Source organism: Lemur catta, chromosome 2 (genome assembly GCF_020740605.2).
Source record: "Lemur catta isolate mLemCat1 chromosome 2, mLemCat1.pri, whole genome shotgun sequence".
Lineage (NCBI taxonomy): Eukaryota > Metazoa > Chordata > Mammalia > Primates > Lemuridae > Lemur > Lemur catta.
The window spans coordinates 27,711,636-27,739,187 of NC_059129.1; the positions used below are offsets into that span (position 1 = coordinate 27,711,636).

A 27,552-nucleotide genomic window follows, 5' to 3' on the forward strand; every position below is an offset into this window, starting at 1 on the left:
TTGGTCTCTTTCCTTGCTTCTGCCCCCATAGACTCTCAGGGTCCCCTCTTACACAACGTCTGCCTGAACTCCCCCAACCCAGGCTCCAATTGGGAATCTGCTCTTCAGCAACTAATGGCTTCCAGACTCTTCTCCAACACATCCCGTGACTGGGAGCTCCTTGCCTCTCCAGGAAGCCCAACCATCTCTGAAATCTCCAAATGGAGTGAAATCTTCATGTAAGCCCACCTCTTATGATACGAGTGTCTAGTTCCCCTTAACAGAGATTACGGGATTATTTGTAAAGTGGGATATGAAGTAAGAACATCTGTGCTATCCATTTCCCTCAACCTACCACCCTCCTTTGCAGATAAAGAAAGCAGGTAGAACATACCGACTCAGTACCTCCAGGACGGTAGGAACAACCAGACCAGGGTGAGATCAGAAAGGGCAGGAGGAAGGAGGGGCAGAGGTGGAGGGAAGGACAGCTGCCTCCGGGCCCCTAACTGCCCTTTATCCCCCAGTGGCACTAGTAGGACCCCAGCAGTCTTTGTGGGGCCTGACACATATTAAGGGCCCTTCAAGAAAAAGAAGCTGATGTTACAAAGAAAGTCACAGGTAGATGGTTTGTTATCGCAGAAGCGTTAAATGTCACTCATTATATTTTCAGTGATCTTTTCTTTTTTCTTTTTTCTTTTTTTTTTTTTGAGAAAGAGTCTCACTCTGTTGCCCAGGCTAGAGTGCTGTGGCGTCAGCCTAGCTCACAGTAACCTCAAACTCCTGGGCTCGAGCAATCCTCCTGCCTCAGCCTCCCGAGTAGCTGGGACTACAGGCATGTGCCACCATGCCCGGCTAATTTTTCTATATATATATTTTTAGCTGTCCATATAATTTCTTTCTATTTTTAGTAGAGATGGGGGTCTCACTCTTGCTCAGGCTGGTCTCGAACTCCTGAGCTCAAACAGTCCGCCCGCCTCTGCCTCCCAGAGTGCTAGGATTACAGGCATGAGCCACGGTGCCTGGCCCAGTGATCATTTTCACTGATCAGTTTCATCTATTATTGTTTTCAGACACTGGGCAAGTTGTTCCCCTCTCTGGGCCTCAGTTGCTCATCTGTGAAATAGGGGGATCCCCACCCACTTCCCTAAATTGGTTGGAGGATTAAATGAGCTAAATGAAGGGAAAATATCTGCCAAGGTACTACTATATTCTCTGGTTTCTACAGATGAATTCTTGGAGTCTGGGCAGGAGGGAAGGGTAGGTTGATGGGTTGTCCCTAAGGTGAAGGGAGAGAAGGGCATTCCAACTTAGCACAGTGTGTGGCCGATCTCAGCTAAAGTGAGCCCAGCTGGTCAGAGGACCAGCCCTCTGTCAAAAGGCAGTGGAACAACCACCTGTCACCAATCAATAGTTTTGGTTTTCAGAATTCTTTTTCCTGAGACTCTTTCCCAAGTGGCCCTCAGTGGATTTGGGGGGTGGGGAGGGAGCTCTGCTCACACTGGGGCTCAGAGAGCATTTTCACCCCAGAGGTGGCTCTCAGGGCCCAAGAGACACCTTTTGCTTCTAAGGGGTGGGGCTGCTGTCCCACAGGGAAAGAAACCTGACCAGGCCCCTGGAGTAGCTCTGCAGGCACAATTACAGGATTATTTTAATTGTTTTAGCAATATTGGCTCTGCCAAATCTCCAAGAGAAAAAGATGATGCTGTAGCTCCAGAAAGAAAAAACAACCCTGGCCTCATTCCCCAGAACGTGTTTTTCAAGCGGGATTACTGTTTTGTATGAGAAGGAAGGGGCCCCAGGAACCCCTGCCAGCCTGTCCACACCCTCAGTTTGAAGAAGGTGTCTCCTTTGCTGAGGTCCTCTTCCTCCTTCCCCCTTTTAAAGGGTCTCCAGAGAACACCCCAACTCCTGGCCTGAGCCGGGGGCCTTGGGGTCTCCAGTTCCAGGTGGCTGCTGGTGCCCAACCTGTGGAAAGTGCAGGAACCAAGCCTCCTGGGCTGCAGGTATGTCCACATGCTCTCTCCCCTCCCCCTTCCCAGGAGGTTCAGAGCATTGGCTTCCAAACTTCACTGGGCAGAGGGACCTCATTCAAGAGGCTAGGGACCAGGAATCTACGTGCATCTTTTGCAAGCATTTTCACCCTACAGGTGCTCCCTGCAGGGCACAGAGCTAGAGAAATTAGGGGTAGCTGTCCAGGAACTCAGCCCCACTCCCCACAGTTGGGAGAGCACCCTCGGGGCCCCTGCTGCCCACCCAGATTTGTGTGGCAAGCACAGGCCTTGAGGGGCCAGCTCTGCACCTCCCAGCTGTGCAGCCTTGGCCCCTTCGCTGCACTTCCTCTAGCCCATAATGCCCACCTGGCTGCCTCCAGGGAAGAGAGATGATATCCAAGAGGAGTCTGTGCCCCACAAGGCCCTGGAAAATTACCTAGGGTCTCCAGTGCTTGGCTTCGGGGGTCAGGGCTGGAAATCGGAAACAGCTGCAGGGTGGGATGAGGGTGGGGGCAGGTTGGGGGAAGGTGGGAGAGGCGGGGGCGCCAACATCCAGCCCAGCCACAGACTTAAAGCAGAGCTGGTTAGCATGGGGGAAGCTTGAGGGCCATCACAGTGACCGGCTCATTTTACAGATGAGAAAACTCAGTCCAGAGAGGCGGAGGCACTTGCTCAAGGTCATACAGAAAGTCAATGGCAGGGCTAGGACTAGAGCCCTTCATTCAGCTTTGCTACCCAGAGCTTGTCCCCACTACGTTGCCCAATAACCCAGGCCTGAGCACAGGTGGGGGACAGGACCCGCAGCAGCTGTACCCCCACCCCCAGGCTGGGACAGGAGAGAGGGCAGGGCCTCCTCACCAGGGTTCGGAGCTGAGCTGCCACCATCATGCCTCCAGCTGACCTGCCAGGTGCCCCCAGCCTGCTCCCTGCCCTCCTCCACCTGAACCAGCCTTCCAGGGGGGGACAAGGAGGGACAGCAGGACTGCTACCCCTAGGGCTCAGCCTCTGGCCCCCCAGCCCTCCATCCTGGCCTGTCCCCGTGCAGAGGAGGCACCCACCTGGGCAGCTAGTACTGTGGGCACCCAGGCAGGGCCCAGCAGCCGGGCAGGTCCTGTGCCGAAGGTTGTCCCGGCTTCCCAGGGCTCGAGCCCCTTTATGGGCCAGAGAGGCGTGGCTGAGGGATTTCTCTGCACCTGAGCAATGCCCCACCCAGAGGGCCCCTGCCGGGCTCCCAAGGCAGCAGCTGAGGCTGGATCTGGAGCAGCCTCTGGCCTGGCCGAGGCCCTCCCCCCTCACAGAAAAGCACAGAAAACACAGGGCTGGGTGGGGCCCAAGGGCAGTGAGGCCCATTCCGGATAAGTGACCTTTCCAGCTCCCTTCAGTCCTCTCCTGGGGGCTCAGACTCCTGTGTGGGGAGCAGGGACCTCTGGAGCCAGCCAGATCTGACAATTCCCACCTACCCTGGGACCTCACACGAGTGAGGCCATCTCTGACCCTCAGTGTCTTCATCTCCAAAATAGAAATAAAATAAGAACACTCACTTCGTAGGATGGACACAGGACCTGGCGTGTAGTAGGTGCTCAGTAACAATTTGAATGAAAGAATGAACGAGTGAATGAACAAACAGAAAGGTGCCCAGGCTGGCGAAGGCCGTGGAAACTGCTCCAAACCTACCTTAGCAGCCTTAAATCCCCAGCATCTCACCTGGCCTCATGCAGCCAGGCCCACACTTGTCCTTCCGTCCCACCTGCGTCCATGGATGTGCCCCCACTGTGCTGTCATTGTCAGGCTGCGACTCCCACTAAGCCTGGATGATGTGGGCCCCTTCTCCTTGATGGCAATTGTAGGGGTGACATGTGGCCCAGTTTGGCCAATGACACAAGAGGGAGGTCTGCTGGGCGGCTGCAGAGGAAGGGTTCCTGGCTCCTAAGGAAAAGGTACTAGAAGGAATAGCCCCCTTTTGCCTCTGGGTATTATCATGTTCAGACATGACACCTGGAACTTGTGCAGTCGTCTTGCGGCCACAGGGGGGTCTGGCCTGAGGACGAAGCCAAGGGTGAGGCCTGTAGAGCGGAATGTTCCTGAGCGCCTCCCTCAGCCGAGCCACTGGTCACGCACGTGGTGTCAGCTGCCCTGCTGCCTCTGGACTTCTTCCCACGTAAGATAATGGATGTCCTCCTCCCTGCAGCAGTCCGAGTCAGGGTTTTGTTCCTCACAGCTGAACGTATCCCACCTGATCCCCTCCCCAGCCGCACCCATACCGCCCCCATCACCGCCGGCAGGACGCCCACCTGCGTGCTCAGCCCCACGGGTTGTTCTGAGGACCCTAGGAAGAGCCAGGGTCTGGCCATCCTAGAGGGACTGGCTTAGACAGTCACAAGTTTGTGAGCAAAGGCTGAGGGTGTCTGGGGAGGAGGGGCAGACTAACCATCCTAGGCATCCAAAAAGGGTTAGACAGTTGGCATTTGAAGGCAGCCCAGGAGTTTTACAGACAGACAAAAGAATGTGTTCCAGGCAGAAGGGACAAGGTGGGTGGAGGGGTGGTGCTTGCTTGGAGAACACTTGGTGAGGCTGAGGTTAGGCTCAGCAGGGAGCGGGGAGCGGGGAGCAGGGGCTGGACAGATAGGAGAGGCCAGGCCTGGAGGGCTTGAGTCTCTCGCCGAGGAGCCTGTGGATGCCAGGGAGCCACTGAAAGTTTTATGCCATACGTACAGTTCGGGTCAGAAGACTGGATATTCAGGAGAGAAGTGACAAGGGTCTCACCTGGGTAGGGGTTATGGGGAGGAAAAGTGGGGTTGGGGAAAGAGGCATTGTAGAGGCTCCGTCATAGGACTCAGGGACAGGGAGAGGTAGAGGGTGAAGGAGGAGGGGAAGGTGACGGTCAGGTGTCTGGCATGTCTGGGAGGAGGGATGGATGTCGCATCTCCGAGCAGGCGTCGGTGGTAGCCAGCCGCTGGGCTGGCCGATGATCCTGCCTCCTGACGTTCACGCCCTGTGTGGCCCCCATCCACACTGCATCAGGATTGGTCTATGTGACCCCTAGAACATGGCAGAAGGGATGGTATGTGACTGCCAGAGCGAGGTCATAAAAGACAATGTGACGCCTTCGGCCTCCTTCCCTCCCTTGACTTCTGCAGCAGGGACCCTCTGGTTTTCCTATGCAGGGTCCCTTGCAGATTCCTCCACCTGGCCAGCCAGGTCCTCTGTTAAACCCCCACTGAACCATCTGCGGCGTGTGCAGGTGGCCATGGAAGGGCTGTGGGCTGTGTAGAACTCTGGCCTGTCTCCTTGTTTTTAGTCACCGTGTTGGCAACTGTATTAGTCAACGGTTTCCATGGCAACAGAACCAAGAGGATGCATGTAGTGCGCGCACACACACACACACACACACACACACACACACACACACACACACAATGGGGAGTGGCTTGCACAGCCGTCAGGAGACCTGCACGCAGGGCTTGCCGGTGTGGGGCATTGACACAGCGGCCAGTGATGGACGTGAGCCAGGCAGGGGGGCCTCCGAGAAAGGCCTTGAATGTCAGGCAGAGGCGGAGACCAGCTGCACCCTGAGTCCGGAGGTGCAAGTCCCCATCAGCCACCAGCCCCATGAACCTGGAGAAGTCACTTTCTTCCTCTGGGCCTCAGCTTCCTCATCGTTGAAATGCGGGTGCTATCATGACATTCCTTATTTCAGGGTGCTGTTGTAAGTCATGGCACACACACGAGAGGTGGGGGTGATATTTTGAGGAATCGGCCCAGCCGGCGGGCGTGGGCAGGCACATTCTCACCGTGGCATGGGCAGCTCAGTTGACACCCAGGATGGGCAAAAGGGGACTCTTCCCCGGGCAGTGGGGCCACGTCTAGCTCGTCACCAGTGGGGAAGGGGGTGATGGCCAAGGCAGGACAGCCCACCTCTGTCTGGCAGCCAGTCCCTGCCCCGCTGGCTGCAGGGGGACTGCAGGCTCCTGGGGAACCTCTGGCCCAGCCACCCTCTGCCTTCCACATCTCTCCTGACACCAGGCCTGGAAGGGACCCTACAGCTCGTCGAATTCAGCCCTCCAAGGCACAGCCCCTCTGCTCACCTCAGTGATGGGACCCCCTCTCCCTACTCACTCATCCCCGGATTCGCCTCCTCTGCTCAGGAGAAGACAAACACACATGTGTGAGCATGCACGCTCACACGCACACACATGGACAGGCCAATTCCTGACATTCGCGGTGCCCGGCCAAGAGTTCCAAGGGAGCCCTTCATGCCATACGACTAACATTTAAAAGCTGTAAATAAAGCCAACACATCGTAACGAATCATTAAATAGATGACTACGCTTTCATGGCAAACTGCAAGGCGAAGTTCACACTCACAGTCCTTAAGAGTTCCCTGCCTGCCTGAGCGTGTGGTGTCGCTGGTCCCCTCTCCCCAGCCCCGTGGGCCAGTCGTTCCCCTTCTCTTCCCACCCCTGCCCAGCCTGCACCACGTGGGGCCTCCTGCATGCGCTTGTGCAGATGTCCCCGCCACACAACCATGCTCTGGGCACACCCTCTGCAACAGCCGCTCCTGGGCTGGGTGGGCACCCTGGCACGTGGTTCATCCTCGGGAGGATGGTCTGGGGGAGGGGGCCACACCGCCCCTGCAGCCAGGCTGGGGGCCCTTTGGGCAGGAAATTCCAGGGTCCCTGGGTGTGCTCCGGAAGGGAGTGTATGGGTTCCAGGCTGGCATGTCCCCTTGGCCCTGAGAAGTATGGGGACCAGGGCAGGGGCCCCTTTGCTCAGATCCAGAGACCGTACTGCCCAAAGGCGTGCACATGTGTGCACGTGCACCCACACACGTGCACAGCAAGGTCTGTCCGCGGGGGGAGCTTCACCCACCTGACTCCCTGTCCTGTCCTGGACAGCTGTCCCAGGGACCTTCCCTTCTGTCTGTCCAGATCCACTCTAGGGGACAGTACTGCTGGGCTCTCACTGTGGAGAAGGGGTGAGTCCAGGAGGGCCAGCGGACCCCCAAGATGGGCACTGGCTATGCCAGCCTGGCTTGTGGGCCCGGGAACTGTGCTCCCAGCTGATCACGACACTCCCAGCCCCACAGTGCAGTGAAATGAACCCTGGTCATACCCCAGCAGGATGGTGGAGTGGCCCGGAGCCAGAGTGTGGGAGTTCTGCTACCCGGGTTCAATCTACACTTCTCTGTCTGATCTCCGGTGGTTTACTTTGCTTCTCTGTGCCTCGGTCTTGCTGTATGAAAACCGGGATGACAGTTACACCTACTTCACGGCAGTGTTACAGTGATTCGTTGAGTGACTACGTTTACCCAGCACATCTTCACCGAGTGGCTGCCATGTGCCAGGACAGGGAGGACGGTCTCTGTGCTGGGCACTAGGGGTAAAGTCGTGAAGGAAACAAAGGCTCCAACCCCATGGCACTGCCATCCTCGTATGGGAGGATTAACACGAGAAGTCAGGTGGTGGTAGGTGCTAGGAAGAGCACCGCAGGGGAAGGGTGAGGGCTCTCGGGGTGCTGTTTTAGACATGCTGGCCTAGGAAGGCATCTCTGAAGAGGGGACAAGTGATCTGAGACCTGCAGGAAGTTGGGGGGCAGGAGCCCCCAGCAGGAGAGACGGCAGGAGCCAAGGTCCCGAGAGGGCAGTGTGTTTCCTTTGGCCCTTCCTCTGGGCCCTGGACTCACGTGCTCAACAGAGAAGAACCAGCCTCCTCTGCAGCCAGCACCCTGGGTCCCTGCCACTGCCCCCAACAGGGGAGCACTGTTGGGATGGGGAGTCAGCCAAGGATGGGAGAAAGACCCAGACTCCACCTTGGCTCCATGTGTCCTTGTAAATAGCATTGGCTGCAACCAAGGGTTGCAGAGGACATCTGCAGGTGTCTGGCTTGTGGCACTCAGTGGACCCCCAGAACACCTGGACTGAATGTTCCCCAAAGACAGAGCTAGAAGACAAAGAAGCTGGAGGGGTGCAGGGGTCCCCTTAGAGGCCACAAGGGTGGCCTGTTCCCCCAACCCCCTCCTCCCCAAGGGGCAGCAACTTGGTGTCATTCATCACTATGGATGACCTCAGGGTCTTTCTCTCTCCCTGGCTGGAGGCCAAGTAGCTCCTCTCCAGGGCCTAGAAGGCAGCAGCACGGAGGAGCTGTTCTCTGGAGAGGTGACTGCTGTCCCCAGCCCACACCCAGGCCCCAGGACGGCCAGCTTTATATGTGGTGGCGAGGGGGCTGGAGAGAGAGGAGGGGCTCCTGAGGGGGCAGAGGGAAGGGGAGGTGCTGGCAGAAGAGGAGTGACAAAGGTGAAGAAGGCTCTCAGCACCAGACTCAGGAATCCAGGCCTCCCTACACGCTCACATGTGCACACACACACATGCATACCTGTGCATAGCACAATATACATACGTGTATGCACACATTACACACATGCACACATACATGTGCACAGTCACAGCCATGCATGCACGTGCACACTGGCATACAGGCACATAACACACACGTATGTATGCAGGTGCAGAGATGCATATGCACACATACACACACATACACACACATACACACACATGGAATTCGAAGACCCAGGTCAGGTCAGCCACGCCCCGCAGAGACATTTTGACCCTCTGCTTCTCCAAGTCCCTCCCCTGTCTGTGGAGCAGCCTGGGCACAGCAGGACCAGTGGACTGAAGACTCTGCCTTCACTGGCCAAGTCCCTTCCTTCCCTGAGCCTCAGTAGGCTCATCTGTGAAATGGGGACAGGCTCAGGGACCCCTGCAGAGCCGCCAGGGAGAATGAAGGAGATCTCACCCCTCTGTCTCTCTCACTCCCAACCTAGCTCTAGATGTCACCTTTCAGGACTGGAGAGGGGCATAGGGCCAGGCTCCCAAGGCTGGCAAGGGCTGAAGCTGTTACCTAACCCTGCCAGCTCAGAGCCTCCCAGGTGAGCAGCAACCCGAGCTCCTGCCCGCTCCTCCCACTGCTGGCGGCAACCTGACTCCCACCCAGCCTCTGGTCCTCAGAAAGCCTAACCTCGCCCAGGTGCAGAAGCCACCTGGGGGACCTGGGTGCTCTTGGGAAGGGAGGGGCCACAGGCATGCAGGGTGACCTGGCCTTCTTCCCCCAGGATAGGGTTGCAGCTGGTAGGCTTGAGGCTAGACTCCAGGCAGATGGTTCTAGCTGAACACCCAGGAGGGATCACCAGGTGCCACGAAGGACTGACCACATTGGCTGGAGATGCCTGGGCAGAGGCCAAGCAGGGCCAGGCAGGGCCAGGGCAGTCTTCACCGTGGGGGGTGTGTGGGCTTTTGCCTCGACTCCCTGTGTGGCCCCTGGAAAGGCTCTCAGGACCAGAGGTGCTCAAAGCCGGGTGCCCCTGGCCAAGCCCACCCACAGAGGGGCCTTTCCTACTGGACAAATCGTTTCTGATGGGTGGACCCCTGCAACTTCACGCTCACCCACCTGCTCCCACGTTGACCACACATGCAGTGATGCACCTGTGTGTGTGTCCTCCCCTCCCCACGTCGCCACAGTCACACACGCTCGTTTACTCCTCCGTGCGTTCCTGAGTTCTCCCAGAAAACGAGGACCGATGGGGGGCTGTTATCGGGACCCGCCACCCTCCTGTCCCCTCCCCTCCTCCGTCCTTACATCTCAGCCACAGGGAAGATTTGTGGGTCTGACACCTGCAGTTCAGGCAGCTGTCTTCCCTTCCAGGCCTGGAGGGATACACGCTCAGCTACTGTCCCCACACCCACGGCCAAGATGGCAGAGAAATTTCCTGCCCCTGGCAGAGCCTTAGGGAAGTCAGGGCTAGAGACAACCTCCTTGTCCCTGTCTGCCCACTTCCTGAGGTGGGCAGAGAGGGCAAGAAAGTGGGACATCTGGGCTCCGTCCTTCCAGCAGGGAGTTGGGCCTTGCCCTACTCCACCTTTATTGGCAGGTGACCTTTCTGTACACCGCAGCCTGTGAGTTAACAGAAGATAGGTCACACCTGGGAGTGGAAGGCAACAAAGAACACACAGGAGGCTGAGGGTTTTTAATTCCCTTCCCTGCCAACCACAGGAATGCCCCTGGCCAGGCGTGGGGCAGAGGAGCGGGGCCACAGAGTGGCAGGCCTGGGGACATGGAGGAAGCCAGCTCACCCTCCTGCAGAGATTTCAGCCGCTTGAAAGGACCAGCTCTACCTGCCGCACCGGCCCTGGATGCACAGGGCAGCCCCGGAGAGAGACCTGGGGCGAAGTCACTGGGCTCAGACTCCCTGGCCCCAGTTCTGTGCACAGTAAAATAAACAGAGAAGCCTTATAATGGTGTCCACCAGCCATAGGGTCAAGTCCAAACCCTTGGCCAGCTTTCCAGGCCCTTCCCACCCCGGCCGCTGTGGCCTCCCCTCGGCTTGCTCTCCAAGCAGCCTTGTGTAACCTCCCACACCCCACTTTCTGGTCTCACCAGGCGGAACCCATGTTTGCACACACTGCTCCCTCCCCGTGGAACGCCCTGCTCACATTCCATTCTAGAGAGGCCCAGGTAGCCCTCAAGGCTAGTTCAGGGATCACCTCCCTGAGATACCTTGCCTGAGTCCTGCAGGGCTGGCTGTGACCTCCAGTGTGCCCTGCGGGGTGCGAGCGGGTGCCTCTCCCAGAGCTGGTGTCTCCCAGGATTACCGTGGGGTTCTCCCTTCCCTACCAGACGGCACTGGGACCCGGCTTTGGTCTTCTCTGTCCCCAGTGCCCAGGATAAGCCCAGGGTTAGCGGTGCTCAGTAACCGTGTGATGAGGGAATAAATGAATAAGCGAGTGAGTGAATGAATGCATGGAAGTGTGAGGAGGGCATGGCCAGGGCCCAGGCCCCCAGATCTGTGGCCCTTGACTGTGAGTTCCTTGTGGGCCAGGTGAACAGGCCATCGGGGCTCAGAGCACCGAGCCATGAGCCTGGGTGTGGCTTCCTAAGCCCAGGCTGCTCTTGTGCAGATGCCCACTCTGGGCATGCCCACAGACACATATTGAGCACCTGCTGTGTACATCACCCCTTGCCAAGCTCCCTGAGCCACTTTGTTGTTGTGTTTGGTGAACATGCTCAGCCCATGCCCACCTGGCTCTCTGCCCTTCTTTGTATTTTTAGTTGCCCGGCTAATTTCTTTCTGTTTTTAGTAGAGACAGGGGTCTCTCTCTTGCTCAGGCTGGTCTCAAACTCCTGAACTCAAGCGATTCTGCCGCCTTGGCCTCCCAGAGTGCTAGCATTCTGTCCACCTGGGAGATCCTTGCTTGGCTTCTCTCACTGCTGCTCCTTGGAGTCCTCCAGGTCTCAGCAGAAATGTTGCCTCCTCGGGGAGGCCTTCCTGGATTTATAGTCACTGCTTTCTATTTCTCATTGTCTTGTTTTAATGACCTGCATGGGGCTTATCACTCATATTTTATCTCACAGCATATTTTATCTCAGGTGTCCTTTTTCTCTTGTTTATTTATTTGTCTGTTTGCTGTCTTTCTCTCCCATCCCTCCCCCAAGATGATGACGCTCTTTGGAGGCAGTCATTTGGCCACCTTGTTCACCGTAGTGAACCAGTGACCAGCACCTGGAATAGCGCCTGGTACACCGTAGGTGCTCGGTAGATACTCAGGGAATTAGTGATCGCCAGGCTTTGGGGCTGAGGATCAAAGCCAGACAGTCCCTGTCGCCAAGGAGTGTGCTGTACGGTAGAGAGACCTACCTGAGGAGGCCACCACAAATTGATAGAACGTGCCACCAGGAAAGTCCTCTCACCGCCCATAAAAGCTGTGCCTACGGAGTGCACGTCCCGCCAGGTGCCTCTGTCCCTTACTCTAACGTCCCTCACTTCAACACATTCACTGCCACACTAGAAAAAAAATTTTTCCTTGGGGCTACGGTGTTTTATTATGAACACAGAATAAAACCTTTGAAAACAAAAGGATCCTTCCTAATTTAATGACAAATTTGTTATTTTTTTATTGTTTTCCATGAGTGAGTTATAGGCAACTTGAAAAATAGTACATGCGGCTCCCAAGGTAAAGAGATGTGTGAGTTACCTATGCTTCACCAGGCCCCGGGCTCAAAACTAGTGTGAGTTAAATACAACTCACAGGGCAGTTAAGGTGTCAAAGGCAGGGCTTATTATTTCCATGCCTTGGGGGAGGCGATGGACGCTCCGGGAGCCTGGATAACTTGCTCCCCAGTCAAACACTAGAGAGAAGCATGTTTTTACCTGCCCCTGTCTCTTACGTGTATAATCTCTCCTCTGTTAGGCAGGCATGATTCTCCCTTTTTATTTTTAATTTTTAAAATTTTTTAAAAATTTCCCTACCCCACCTCCCCTCCCCTCTCTATAGCTGAGGTCCAGAGAAGGCGAGTGACTGGCCCAAGCCTCACTGCCAGGGCGAGGCTGCAGGAGCCCTGGAGGCCTCTCTCCGACTAGTCAAAGCCTGCCCTAAATCAGAGCTGCCACCAACTCCAGGCCCTCCCCGGAGGCTCCTTAGCTGGGCTTGTTCTCCCAGGCTCAGGGCAGGCGGCCAAAGGCCTCTGCTTATGCTCTCTAGGGCCTGGGGTGTAGCATTCACCTGTTCCCAGTGCCCCAGGCCATCTTTCGTGCATGTGCCCCTGGACCTCAGAATCAAGGTGCCCAATGTGACACATCCACCCCCTCACCCTGCCTGCGGAGCAGTTCCCTCTGCCGGCCTTCTGACCTCCAGCGGCGACTCCAGCCACCCGGGTGCCCCCACACTTGGGGTCCTTGGGCACCGGCAGGGGCTCCACGGGGGGCTCCCGAGGGTCCTGAGCCGAGTCCAGTGCCCTGGGGAGATGAACCTGCGTGTGGCAGTTTCCCAGGGCTGCCGTAACAAAGACTGGGTGGCTTAGAACAACAGAAATTTATTCTCTCATGATTTGGGGGTCAGGAGATGGCAACCACAGCCGCGGCAGGGCCGTGCTCCCTCTAGAGGCCCCAGGGAAGGTCCTTGCTTGCCTCTTCCTAGCTTCTGGTGGCTTCCAGCGATCCTTGGTGTCCCTTGGCTCAAAGACACAGCACTCCAGTCTCTGCCTCTGTCTTCACGTGGTGTTCTCCCTGTGTGTCTCTGTACCTGGGTCTGCACCAGGCTGCCTTATAGGGACACCAGTCATTGGATTTAGGGTCCACCCTAATCCAGTGTGACCTTGTGTTAACTTCCAAATAAAGTCCCATTCACAGGCACCAGGGGTAAGAACATTAACACTGACCAAAGGGTGCAGGGTGGCTTGGAGGGGCCCTGGAGATGATCAGGGTGGGGACCAGGGGCAGGGGCTGTCCGGGCAGCACTCTGTTTGCAGCCCAGGGTGGCCGGGCCGGGCGAGGCCCCTGCTGCTGCTCCTTCCTGCGTGAGACCTGGGCTCTGCTGAGGGTGCGGCTGGTGTGTCCCTGCAGGAGCTAGGAGCGGAGCTGGGGTCTCTTGGAGAGTGTTTCTCCTGTGCTCTTAAAGCCTCCCCTGAGGTCTCCCTCCCAGAGGGCGAGTGGAGGGGGAGGGCTGGTCCCCGCAATGGGAGCTGAAGGTGGGCATGGGTGGCCGGAGGGCTGGAGGGTTTGGCCCCATCCAGTAGGAGGGGCCCTCTCTGCTCTCTTCTCCCCAGGGAGACCTCAGGCTGCAGACGGGGGCAAGCAGGGGCCCTGTGTGTCCTGTCACCAGGCTGTGGCATAGCTAGATGGGAGAAGAGATCTCATCTGCTCTTACCCAAGCTCCTGGTCTCTCAGACTTCCCAAACATCCTGGAAGGGTTTGGAGTCCCCCAACCACCAATGCTGCCCACCTCTGCAGGGCAGTGACGGAAGAGGGCCTCAGGACAGCCTGCTGATGTGGCAGACAGGGGCCCTCGGGAGCACTGGGCCCCAGACTCCGTGCCCAGGCCCGGGAGCCAGCTTGAACTAAGTGGTCCCAGTGGACCAGATGAAAGCCCCTGCCTGGGCCTTGTGATCCCAGCCAGCAGCCACTGACCCCTCCACTCAGCGACCAGGATCAGGAGACTCAGGTTCTCTCTGGCTCTGTCACGTGTTCACTGTGCGACCTTAGCCAAGTAACTTGCCCTCTCTGGGCCTCAGGTTCCCATGTGCAGTGTGAAGGTTGGTCTGAAGATCTTTCCCAGTGTTCCTCAAATGTTCAATACACCCTATTCATAGGAACGACCGACCCCCGTGATGGAACTCCAGGCACTGTGTGACAGGCAGGCGGAAGGGAAGAGCTTCCTGCTGCCCAGATCATCACTCGCCGCACCCTGCCAGGAAGCGCCCCCCAGCGCCCGGTCATCCCCCGCAGCAGCACAGAGTGCTTGGGAGATGAGCCCGGGAGGGGCCCAGGGTCAGGCTGGCCAAGCTGGGAGGAGAAGCAGGTGGGCTAGGAGGTTCCTGCCTGAGCACTCTCTTTTGTGACGGCACATTTACACGTGCTTGTATGCACAGCAGGTACTTGTGTGCAGAGACACTCATACATGTTTTGTGTGTAATGAGTACATGTAGGTGTGTGTCTTAACTATATATGTGGGCATTTTTGTGGGTGGGTATCTACCTATTTGAACTTGAATTGTTGTGTGAGTGAGGGCCCAGACTTGTGAGGTCAAAATGTTTCTGTCTGTGCCCGTGTAGGGGGTGTGCGTGTGTGTGTGTGTGTGCACCCTGTGTGCTTCCAACTGCCCTGAGCGCTGGGAAGGCCAGAGGTGTCCCAGAGCCACCTCTATGAGCAGGAAGCTCTAATTTTCCCATCCCAGGACGCCAAAGCCCACCTGCCCCTTGGCTGCTGGGGGGCTGCAGACAGGCCCCCAGGAGGAAGAGGAGACGGAGTTACGTCCAGGAGGCTGGGATGTGACTTGGCCATGGCACGAAGGCAGGGTGGGGCATGCAAACCTCTGGAGACCTTTCTGGGGGCTCTTGGCCAAGGTGGTAGGGAAGATGGCTCAGCTCAAGACAGGACTGTGGAGCAAGATCCCAGGTGGCCTATCACCTGTCCCAGAGATGGCCCAGGGGCCAGGCTTCAGGTCCAGCTTGTGGGGCTACTCTTGCAGCTGGCAGTTGTCAAGGCACAGAGTGACGTATCAGAGCTCAAGAAGCCCAAGGGTCCAGCACCCAACACCAAGGTCAACTCCCTCCCACCCCCATCCCACACTCGCAGACCTCATCCTACAGGGGTTGTCCTGCCTCCAAGCCTGCTCTGGGCCCTACCCTATGCTACTCACTCACCTGAGAGTGGAGCGGCACCTTCAGGCAGGGAGAAGCCCTGGACAATGTAACTTGTGCAAACCCCGTCAGCTCTGCCACACACCGTGTGGTCCCTGAAACTTGCTTTGCACTCCGGGCTGCCATTTCTGCCTGTCCAACCCCACTGCCAGTGTCTCGGGCCAGGCCTCGTCACTTCCAGCTTAGGCTACTGCAGCCATCTCTTCCCTACCCGCCCTCTCCAGGCTCCACACTCACATTCTCTGTCCTGCCTGCCGTGATCCTCTGCCAGCCGTGACCCTCTGTCTCCCGGGCCCCAGCCCTGGCCTGGCTGACTCTACTCCGGGAAGTCTCTCCTCTGATCCTCCCAGGGGGGCTCCCACAGCACCTTTGAACGAGCGTTCCTCTTCCTCTCTCTCTACCTAGCATGTCTTCCTGAATGAACTCTGAGTGCATCAAAGGCGAGGCTTGTCCTTTCTTTATGTTCATGCACCAGGGCCTAGCACAGGCCTGGAACCTGCAGTTACTCACAAAGTAGTCTTTAAATGAATGAATGAATGAACAGATGTGTGAAGGAACAAAACCTGGAAGGGTTGAGCATACGTGGCTCTCACAGCCTTCATCTTGCGCTGTACCATCTGCAAACCTGCTTCCCTCATGCTACTGGTTCTTGGAGTCCAAGAGCAAGACTTTTTCCTCCTGTCGCCCACAGCTGTGAAGCAGGCATGCCCCAGGAAGATCTGCAGATTCTGCTGCTCTGCTGCCCTCAGCTGGCTGAGCAGGGAAACTGACAAAGCCTGGAAGCTTCTCTGGCTGCAGTGGCTCCTGCCCTCCCTGGGAATGGGAGGGGAGGTTTCTGGAATGCAGAGCATGATGGCTTTCCCCTTTCACCTACTTCTGGGTACAGGCCTGGGATTGGAGTAGAGGATCATGTCTAAGACACACAACAGCCTGTGCTTCCCAGGTGACATTTTGGGAAAGGTGTTGGGTGTGGCTGGAGTCAGAAGCCCCAGGCTGGGCCCTGCCAGACTTGCTCTGTGACAAATCTCAGCAGCAATCTGGGCACCCAGTTCCTCAGCTGCAAACTCTACTTCCCAACGCAGCTCAGGCATCGTGGTCTCATCTTCATTCTCCCACCCCTCGCCCCAGTGCGGGTACCTTCTTGCTCATGTCTCAGAGGCTACCCAGGTGTGTGCCTGTCACTGTACCACCTTCACCAGGCTGGGTGGGTTTAGGGTCCTGTGTCTTACCCGCCTCTGAATACCTAGGACCTATTAGAAAGCCAGCCCACAGGGGGCTGTCTCGCTCCTGAACAAGTGAAGGCCACGCTTTGTTAGGTCCCTGCAAACACCTGGCAGCGGGCATGCCTTCTTGACACCCACTGTGCAGAGGCCCAGTCCCACACGCATCCTCAGCCTGCCTCGCCTCACAGCGGGGCTGCCCCCGCCACGTTTCCTGGGCTCCCTTGCCAACTGGCTCCTGGTTTGTCTGGCCAATGGGAGACACCGATGGTAGAAGCAGTGCTCTTCTCCCATCCCTCTTGCTTCAGGTGACAATGCTGCCAGTGTCATTTCTTGAGGTACAGTCCTGCCTGCAGCTCTTGTCACTGGAGTCCCAGCTCCTAAGCTCTGGCATCACCCCCTGCTCCCTGGGGGCAGCAGTGGCCGCCAGTGGTTGCCCATCTCAGGGCTGCCCACCTTTGCAACTCAGTCCCCACGAGACCCCCCCGCCCAGCCCGCCAGGCCTGATCCTGGTGCACCTCTCCTCTCTGCCACCACGCCACACAGCGCTAACGCCCAAGTCTCTGTGCTCGCCGTCTTCCCCAGCCAGGCCACAGATGAAGCACAGTCCACCAGCGCAGGTCAGAGGCTATTTCTTTATACAAAGGTAATCAACACCGCGACCCACCAGCACGCTGCTGCAGCTCGCGTGGGCCCATCTCACCGCTTCTGGGACAGAAGAGTCTGGGTGAGGGCACTGCTAGGGGGAGTTACACTACACAGGCCTGGGGACTGCCAAGCACACCAGCTGGGAGTTCCTAAAGGGCAGACACACGGACACAGGGACACTATGACCAAGAGCACAGCACACGAGGACAGGAAGGATGGTGGAGCTGGAAATAGCCACTGGCAGCCACTGCCCTTTTCTCCCACGTGTTCTCCGGGAGGAGGCCGGGACCGGCGCCGCGAGGCCTGGCAGTGCTGCTCCAAGAGCCACGCGACTCGATGCAGGCACAGACTGTCCCACCTTATGCATCTGTAAACTGGCAACAGTAAATGGTACTTCACAAAGCTGCCATGAGCACAAATGAGACTGAAATAGGGACATTTATCAAAGTACTCAACACGGAGTCTGGCACATAGAGGTGTTCAATAAATAATTTGTCAGGAAAATCTTAGCTCAGAGAGGACCTTCTTCAGAAGGCTAAGGTATGAGCTAACTTCCCCAGAAAATTCTCTTAGGGGATGGGGACCTTTGAGGACTCCTTGGAGCCCACAGCCCCCGGAGTGCCCAGGGCCCCAGAATACACTGTGCCAGGGCAGCTGACGGGGGCAGGGGGCTGGACCCCCAGGGAGGTTCCCACAGAAGCCGGGTAGACACTGGAGGAGTTGGGGCTGGGGCCGAAGTGGTTCTGCACGTAACACAGGCCGGAGGCAGGCTGGTAGGGAGGCAGGCTGGGCATGTGCCCGGGAGCGCAGGCGGGCCAGGAGACTGGTTTCTGACCACTGGCATGCTGCATCTGCGTGACAGGATGGCTCGAGGACAGGTGAGGGTGGCAGCTCTGTGTGGGGTAAGAGCCGGGCACAGGGTTCAGCCTGGAATGAACAAGAGAGAAAACAGTTATTCAGCCATTAATGCCGACGTCAGAGCATCGTGTCGTTCACGGGAGCTGCGCCCTGCCGTACAGTGCAGTGTACCCTGCACGTTTTCCGTGACTAGCTCTGTGTCCTATGTAGGGAGCAAGGGTAACCTTAACCAAAGCAAAACAGATGCCCAGAGAGGGAAGGGCCCAGTCAGCCCCATGAGTCAGTGTATGAAGGGACACTGCGCTTGTGGCTGAGGCCACATGAGGTGTGGCCTGCTCACAGCAGCTCCGAAACCAGATGGAGGGACGGGACCAGGTCACAGCAATCAGTGTGTCTGTGGCTGGCTCACCAGTTCTGCCCAGAGAACGGACCACCTCTCGGGGAGGGAGGAAGTGCTCTAATGGACAACACAGGCCTTGGGCCAGGCCCTGTCTGCTGTGAAATTTTCTGTCTGAGACTTCAGGAGTGAAGGCTCGTAGCTCCAACTGCTGACTGCTTGGAACTCATGAGACAGACACGGGCAGCTGTCTGTGCTGAGAGGTTAAAGATCCCACCAGACACACGTGGCTGGGACTAGGAATGGAGACACATTCTAAGGGTTTTGTCCTCTCTGAACTTTTTAAAAAAAGATTTTATTTATCTTCTTAGAGATGACATAGCATTCTGTCACCCAGGCTGGAGTGTAGTGGCTGTTTACAGGCACAATTATTGAGCAGTACAACCTTGAACTCCTGGGCTCATGCAATCCTCTAGCCCCAGCCTCCCAAATAGCTGGGACTACAGGCACGTGCCACCACACTCAGCTGTCCTCTGAACTTTTGTGCAAAGTTCCAATGTGGGGAGTGGATGTCAACACCACCGATGTTTGTATTGAGTGAGTGGACTATATCTATACACATTTCAGTTAAAACCCAATCTTATAAATCAGGTGTTTGAGTCCAGGCACAGGACACCCATGTAACAGCACTTCTTATGGTACTAAAAAAAGAACTTCCCAACAAGAGCCTCCGAGGAGACAGCTATACAGAAGGTCACCTCAGTGCCAAAATAAACTGTGTCTAAGAACGCTGTCCGTGACCCATTGTCAGGCTGCCCGAAACATAATGTTCTAGTCTGGCTGTTTGCAGCAGGTGCAGGCAATGAGGGGTCAGACACCATGCCACGTGGTGTCTGTGTTCTGTGAGGAACACAGAAAAAACAGAAAGGGCCACTATCCCCGCTCCCCCCAGAGCTGCCATCACGGTGGGGCAGGATCAGGACTGGTGCTGGCGTGTAGCAGCCTCAGAAAGGCCGAATGCAATTCACTGTGGACGAACTTTCCAGTCAGGGGCAGCCCTGGAGGTCATGCTGCAGTCACTGGGGCTGTGTGAGGTATGGCTGGCTGCCACCATCAGCTATTACAGAGGGGACTCCCTCCCGAGGTGAGGGTTTGCACCCAAGGCCCTGAAGCCCTCTCAAGATTCTATGGGAACAATTAAAAGCCACAAAACACCCATTTCTAAGTTTACAGTCTCCCTCCATCTAGACTCCAGAATTACTTGACCAAAGTGAAATAGGTGAGTTTGCATTTCTGTTTTTCCCAGTAACCCTCTCTGCCTTTAAGGGAGGGAGGAGGACCCACAGCAGCGGACCCACTTCCGCCTGGTCTGTCCTCCTGACGCCGTTACCTGGCCACGCAGGACACCATGTGCGAGGAAGACCCTGGTCCTCCTTGGGCCTGCTCTGTAAAATGAAGGAGCGAGGCTACGTGAGCCCCGGCGCCTTCCCTGCACTTTGCATGTTAATGAGTTAATGAGCCTGGACTGGAAAACAGTAAACCTCCCCTTCCCTTGCTGGGTGCTAAGCAAACCCTACCTCTCGGGTCACGGGCTATCCCTTGCCTAAGCACCCCAGCCCGCTCTGTGGACCGCCGGTACTTGTCATCAGGGCCACGGCGTGCCACAGCCCCGTCTGACCTGCACAGGGTGCTCGTCAGGCTGAGGAGTGGTTAACAGCATTAGATAGCGTCACTCCTGCCCAGTCTGCCCACAGTCGCACGAGATTATGAGCAAGTGTCCTCAAATGCCTTCCCTTTCCCATTCCTGCTCAGTCCTTATCTCAGATGCAGTTGGGCAAAATCCAGGGTGTTCAGAAGACACTGATTTTCAAATCTGCCACACCCCATTCCTTTATCACCCATGGCACTGAACCAGCCACAGCCTGTTTGGGCCCCGAAGTTGCTTTCAGAATAAGATTGCAGAGTTCTGTCACTTACTTCCGGCTCTGGGCTGCCCTTCTTTCGGCGGAAGACCCCGAGACGTACTTCAGCATGGACATCCTTCTCATGAGGCTGAAGGGGAACTTCTGATCAAGCTTCAGTGCTACTCGCTCTGAGAGGTCCAGGGAATAGCAGTATGTGAGGCCATCTGAGGTTGACTTATTAAGTAAAATCGGAAGCAGCAGAAGGGGGGGGTGGTGAACACCCCCATGGAAGAATACAGTCTCCGCACTTACTCTACAGAAGCATTAATGCTTATTCCATCATAAACTCTGGCTGGAGTTTCTGGGTCAGAAGAAATCAAGAGTCAAAGTTTCTATCCACTGTACCTTACAGGGAACGTGGCCAGCAGTTGGGGAGGGGAGGTGTGTGTTAACACTTCACCTTTCTCTATGCCAACCCATCCCATCTCTTGGGCTCTTCTAGCCACTGCAATCGCAGAAGCCAGCACATACCTTGCCCCTGTAGAGGGATGAGGCAGGAGGCCACCAGAGGGACTAACGCCTTCAAATAAAAAATTACCAGACATGCAAAGCAACACGAAAATGGGGCCCCATAATCAGAAGGAAAATCAGTCAATAGAAACAAACAGATCCAGAAATGGCAGAAATGATGGTATTAACAGACAGGATTTTTTTTTTCTTTTTTTTTTTTGAGACAGAGTCTCACTCTGCTGCCCAGGCTAGAGTGCCATGGCGTCAGGCTTACAGCAACGTCAAACTCCTGGGCTTAAGCAATCCTTCTGCCTCAGCCTCCCGAGTAGCTGGGACTACAGGCATGCGCCACCATGCCTGGCTAATTTTCTTCTATATATAATTTTAGCTATCCATATCATTTCTTTCTATTTTAGTACAGATGGGATCTTGCTCTTGCTCAGGCTGGTCTTGAACTCCTGACCTCGAGTGATCCTCCCGCCTCGGCCTCCCAGAGTGCTAGGATTACAGGCGTGAGCCACCGCACCCGGCCAACAGAGAAGGATTTTAAAATAGTTATTATAAAAATAAATACATAGGTATTTAAAAATATAAGTATTTAAAGGAAAACATAAATATAATAAAAGAATCTATAGAAATGAAAACTATAAAAAAGAACCAAATGGAAACTATTGAGCTGAAATATAAACACGTGAAATGTAAACACGCAACATGTGAAATGAGGTTTAATAGCAGATCAGATACTCAGAAGAAAAGATCACTGAACTTGAAGGGCAATAGAAACTGTTCAAACTGAAGCATAGAGGAGAAAAAAGGCTGGGAAAAAAGAAATGAACATGGGAGGCCGAGGCGGGTGGATTGCTCGAGGTCAGGAGTTCGAGACCAGCCTCAGCAAGAGCGTCGAGACCCCGTCTCTACTAAAAATAGAAAAGAAATTATCTGGCCAACTAAAATATATATATAGAAAAAATTAGCTGGGCATGGTGGCACATGCCTGTAGTCCCAGCTACTGGGGAGGCTGAGGCAGTAGGATCGCTTAAGCCCAGGAGTTTGAGGTTGCTGTGAGCTAGGCTGATGCCACGGCACTCACTCTAGCCAGGGCAACACAGCGAGACTCTGTCTCAAAATAAAAAAAAAAAAAAGAAATGAACAGAACCTCAGTTACCCAGTGAACAATATCAAGTAGTCTAAACATGTGTAACTGGAGTCCCAGAAAAAGAGAAAATAGGATAGAAAAAAATATTAAGAAATAATGATCATAAGTTTTCTCAGATTTGAGAAAATTCTACTCACATATCCAAGATCAATGAACTCCAAGCAGGATAAACACAAAGAAAGCCACCTCAAGGTGTATAACAATTAAAAAGCTGAAAACCAATGATAAAGAAAAAACCATGAAAGAAACCAGAAAAAATCAACATGTTACATAAAGAGGAACAATAAAAATGATTACTAACTTCTCATCAGAGACAATATAAGCCAGATGATAATGCAATGACATCTTTAAAAGGGGAGTCCAGGGAGATCAGAGAAGGCTAGAATTCTATATTTAGTGAAATAAAAGCATTTTCTGACAATCGAAAGCCAAGAGAATGTGTCACCAGTAGACCTGCTACACAAGAAATGTTAAAGGACGTTCTTCAGGCTAAAGGAAAATGATGCCATACGGAAACTTGGATCTAGATAAATGTGAACTAGAAATCTGCACAAACTATAAATGGTAGATATGTAGGTAAATGTCTGATTGTATTTTAATTTTAAAAAATATAATTGACTGTTTAAAACAAAAGTAATAGCAATGTATCGTGAAGTTTTATAACATAGGTCGAAGCAAAACATGACCAGAATGCAAAAGATGAAAAGAAGGAAAATAAAAATACGATGCTGTAATATTCTTACATTATATATAAAGTGGTATATTATTTGAAAGTAGTCTGTGATAAACTAAAAATGCATAAATGTAAGCTCTAAAGCAACCACAAAAAAATATAACAATGGGTTATGCTAGTAAGCAACTGAAGAAGATTAAATACTAAAAAAAATGCAACTGAAGCCAGGAAGAGAGGAGAAAAAAAAGAACAAAGAACACTTGGAATAAATAGCAAGCTAGCAGACTTAAACCCAACTACATCAATAATTACACCAAATGTAAATGGGCTCAGCACACCATTTAAAAGGCAGAGATTCTCAGATTGGAGGACCACCTATATGCTATCCACAAGAAACATGTTTTAAATATGACACAAATATGTTAAAAATACAGGGATGAAAAAATGTAGACCATGTAAACCCTAATTGTAAGAAAGCTGGAATAATTATATTAATTTCAAGCAATGTAGACTTTAGGGTAAAGAATATTATCAGAGATTAAAAGGATCAATTTCATGCTGATAAGGGGTCAATTAAGACAACATATAATCCTAATTGTGTATATATCCAATAACAGAGCTTCAAACTACATGAAGCAGAAACTAACAGAAATGAAAGGCAAAAATAGACAAATCCACAACTGTATTTGGAAATTTTGACAGCTCTCTCCCAATAAATGATAGTACAAGTGTAAGGATATAGAAGACTTGAACATCAATCAACACCTTGACCTAACTGAGATATACAAAACACTATACTCACCAATTGTGGAATGCACTTTCTTTTCAAGCACACATAGAACATTCACCAAGATATACCACATGCTGTGCCAGAAGCTATTTAAAAGAATGGCAATTGCATAAAGAATGTTCTCCAACCACATGAAATTAAAGTAGAAATCAATAGCAAAAAGAAATCTGGACAATCTCCAAATATTTAGAAATTAAGCATCTCACTTATAAATAATCCTTGGATCAAAGAAGAAATCCCAAGAAAATTTAGGAAATATTTTTAACTGAGTGATAATGAAAACACAACATATCAAACATTGTAGGATACAGATAAAGTATTTGCAAGGGAGTTTATACTTTTAAATTTTTATATTAGAAGATAAAGGTTTAAAATCAACAAAGTTAAATTAAAATTTAAAAATAAGAGCTATGTTATCAATCACCTGTATTTATGACTACCTACTCTAATAGCTTATAGAATCTTAAATTGGAATAAATTTCAGGAGTGTACCTTGTCTAACCCTCAACACTATCAATTTTGATGTTGAAAAAAATAACCCTACTTTACATTTAAATTTTTCTTTTCTAATTACCAGAATATTTATACAAAGGCTATAAGGCTTATCTTAAGTTTTTAACCACCCATATGGTAAAAGCCCATCTTTCTTTCATTTTTCTTTTCTGAGAAAAACCTAACAAAACTAAACAAATCTGTTTCCCATTCCTTTCATGGAACATCTCTAACTTATGGGTACCTCAGATTTGTCCAATGAAAACTCTTAGCATGATTAGTGAAATGTCAGTTTACACCTCAGTTTATAAAAACAAAAAATCCAATCAATATATTCCATTAACTGGCAGTACTGTGCTGGTATTTTCCAGACAAAAAAATTCTGGTCCAGAGAGGGAGGTGAACTGCCCAAGGCTACACGTTTTTCACAGCTGAAGCTGGACCCTGGGTTGCCTATAGCTGAGCCCAAGACTCCCTCTACTTGACACCCCAGACCCTCCATCCCAGTTCACCCTTTGGCATGGCATCATTCTACAATTTTCTTTTAGAAAGGATACATGCTAGCCCAATCGAAAGTCCACAGACGTTACTGAGGAAAGAGGTCTGGGGAATGAGCCAAGAGGCGCCCAGCAGGAGCCACGGCACCAGGACTGAGGGCACAACCACACCAAACACCAGGGCCCGCCTCATCCGGGAGCGGACAGTCGTGACTCCCAGCATGGCAAAAGCCACCGGGGTGAAACCTCTGGCATCCTCCACCTCCCCCAGCTTTGACAGTGACGACACAGCCTCAAACGACAGGAAGATGATAGCAGAGCAGACGGCGAAGATCAAGGTGAAGAAGCAGTGGCGGACGGTGCCCACGGTTCTCTCAAAATTGCCCGCGAAGCGCCAGATGATGATGGCACCACAGAGCAGGGAGATCGGATTCTCATAGACAAAGATGTAGGTCACCAGCCTGTAAACTGAAGAGGGAGCTTGGTTAGAGGCCTGATGCTGGGTTGCTCCAAGGAGGGAAAGCCAGGTTATAAGCCACCTAGGAAAGGGAGAGCAGCCCCCATGTTAAAGAACCGAGAGCCAGTGAAAATCAACAGAAGGCAACATAAGCAGTGGGGGCCAACAATGAAGGACCCAAAGAGTCAAAGTAGAGGCATAAATGTCTAATCCCTGCTCTTTCCCAGACCTGGAGCAAGTCTCAGAAGTATCTGACTTCCATGTGGGAAAAATATAATACTTTTTGGCATGGGGTGGTCTTTGAATTTGTAAAGTGCTTTATAATCCTTTTTTAGGTTTTAATACTGACCTACCTCACTGGGCAGTTTGAGTGTTAATTAATTGTAACAGCTTCAGGGTGGATTGAGTGGGTGTCACTTAACACTCTGTGTGCCAGTCTCCTCAGCTGTAATCCTGACCTCTCCTTCCATAGTGGCTGTTCAGAGGAAGAAAAAAGGGACCATGAATTATTTTGCAGCTATAAGGATTATAAAACTATCATTAATAATATAAGTATAGCAAGCAGAAGTCTTCCTTAAAAGGACTTGTTTAATCTTACAGTTAGAGCGATGCTTTATGTGCAATAAAACAGGAAAGAATCCTACTTTTACTTTCCTAAAAGCAGTTGGTTATCTTTAATGTACGTCTATGTCCCCGCAGGCCAAAACACTAAACTGAAGAAGGGAGACCAGTGAATTGACAGTAACAGTAATATTGGACTTGGGAGTCTAAGACTTGGAGTGGAACCTTGGCTCTACTACGTAAAGGCTGGCTGAGCTTAGTCAAGTCACAGCCCCTCTCTGTTTCAGTTTTCTTCATTATAAGGTAACAGGGTGAGCCTTGAGGCCTTCAAAGGTCCCTGATATATCTAATGACCACATGTCCATGAAACCCACACCCAGGGAAGCTGTGAACCAAAGGAAAAAAAGGAGATTCAGGGTAGGCTAGCATTTTGCTTCTGTCTATGAGGAGGTGTATCTAGGGTGGGGAGGAACAGTTTTGGATTTCAGCAGGGAAGCAGGCTATGGAACCATATACCTCAGTCAGGCTGTCTCCGAAAGGTTTCATTATCTGCAGAGTACTTCATTATTTGTTCGGTACTTCCGAAACTGAAATTCCAAATATAAATGTGAAGATTCCAGAAGCAACTCTATATGATTTGGAGATTATATACTCCAAGGCTCTGGTTTCAAAATATCACATAATAAAAAGAAAAATCTGTCTCTGATGGTCAGGAAGAAAAATATAATGAAATAAAAATAAATAAAAGGGGGGGTGGGGGAAGAAAAATCTGTTTGAGATAGTTCCTGTCTCAATTGTATGACTTAATAGCTATGTAATTCTCTGCATTAGGCCTCACTCTCACATGGGTACCAATAAAGCCTGCATTATGGGATTGTTGTGAGGGTTAAATGAACATTAACGTATGTGTGTGTGCTTCACGAAACAGCAAGAGCTATAATCAATTTCCTATATTCCTCCCCAGAAAATGAGGAAAAAATGGAGGCTAGGAAGGTCTTTTAAGAGTGGATGTTGATACCGAATTGGTCTGCAAAATTTCTCTCCCCCAGAGAAAACAAATACCTCACCAAAGGCAGAAGACGCCCCCCTCCGCCTATGAGCTGGAAATGGGAGTCAGGATTCTGATACAAACGAAGCAGCAGAAAAGATTCCAAATTTCGAGAGGACAGGACGTTTACATGGATTATAGGGAATCATGGACAAAGCTCAATTATTATGATGAAGGTGGGAGAAAAATGTTTTTCAGTGGGGCTTAGGCCTAAAGCATACGTAGGTGGGTATAAGAAACGGGAGGGGGAAAAAGAAAAATCCTTATCCCCGGAGAGCGAGCGTAGGTTTGCTAGCGAATGGATTTGGGACCTTGACCTGTCTGGTGGCGACAGGGAAGGGAACCAATTCGGGTAGGGAAGAGAATACAGTGATGACGACGATGGGGGGCTCTGCAAAGACAAAGGCGGGATATTGGGGAGCCAGAAACGGTGCTGGAGGCTGGTCCTGCGGGTGGGGCGAACAGTGTTGCCGACGGAGACAGCGGCAGACTGGCGGGGAGGCTGACGCCGAGGCACCCGCGAGGTCCGGGGAAAGAGGCTCGCCCCGCGGTCCCGGCCCCGCCCCTGCTCACCTTGCCAGTTGCGCAGGGCCTCCGACTTCAGCGAGAGGCCCGAGGGCGCCAGGGGCGGCTGCAGCAGGAACAGGCGGGGCCCGGACACTAGCAGCGAGAGCAGCGCAGTGAAGAACGTGGCGGATGGCACCTCGGGACACAAGCACCAGCTACGACACCCGGGCCCCGAAGCCTCCAGGACCGCCATCGTTCCCGCGCCCCCGCCTCGGCAACGGTTGCTGGTCCTCAGCTCCCTCGCAGCCCTGCAGCTGTTTCCCCTGGCAACAGCGGAGGAGCCGGCCGGAAGGCCCGCCTCCTTTGGGCCCCGCCCCACGCCGAGCTGCCCAATCAGATCGCGTGGACCAGCCCTCCTCTGAGCGAGCGGGAAGCCGGGAGGCGTGCTCAGCGCCCTGTGGCTGGAGCATTCCTGGCGCCGCCTAGTGCCACCTGGGTTGCCTCAGCGACTTGGGTATCCCCGCTCCAGTTAACTAATGATTATTGTGCCTTAAGGTTCACAGAGCCCTTTCACGCCACACCCCCATCTGTGTTCATCCCCTTTGCACCAAAGAGGAAACTGAGGTCTAGGGAGATCCCTGAGTAATTCAGCTAAATGGCAAAGACAGAATTAGAACTCATGTCCTCCCTCTGTGGCTGGGAATTGGCTTAGAGTGCAACTGGAACTGGGGCAG

The 27,552-nt window shown here is 53.1% G+C and overlaps 1 protein-coding gene across 1 annotated transcript; it reads right to left on the bottom strand.

Moving 5' to 3' along the window:
* Positions 1-16,997: 16,997 nt before the first annotated feature.
* RHBDD2 (rhomboid domain containing 2) lies at positions 16,998-27,199 on the bottom strand. Its single transcript, XM_045543094.1, has 4 exons — positions 26,885-27,199; positions 24,306-24,713; positions 20,201-20,351; positions 16,998-17,955 (listed from the first exon to the last, which is right to left on the bottom strand). Exons 1-4 carry the CDS (start codon positions 27,069-27,071, stop codon positions 17,598-17,600), a joined length of 1,104 nt encoding a protein of 367 aa, XP_045399050.1. The 5' UTR covers positions 27,072-27,199; the 3' UTR covers positions 16,998-17,597.
* Between the last annotated feature and the right edge of the window lie 353 nt (positions 27,200-27,552).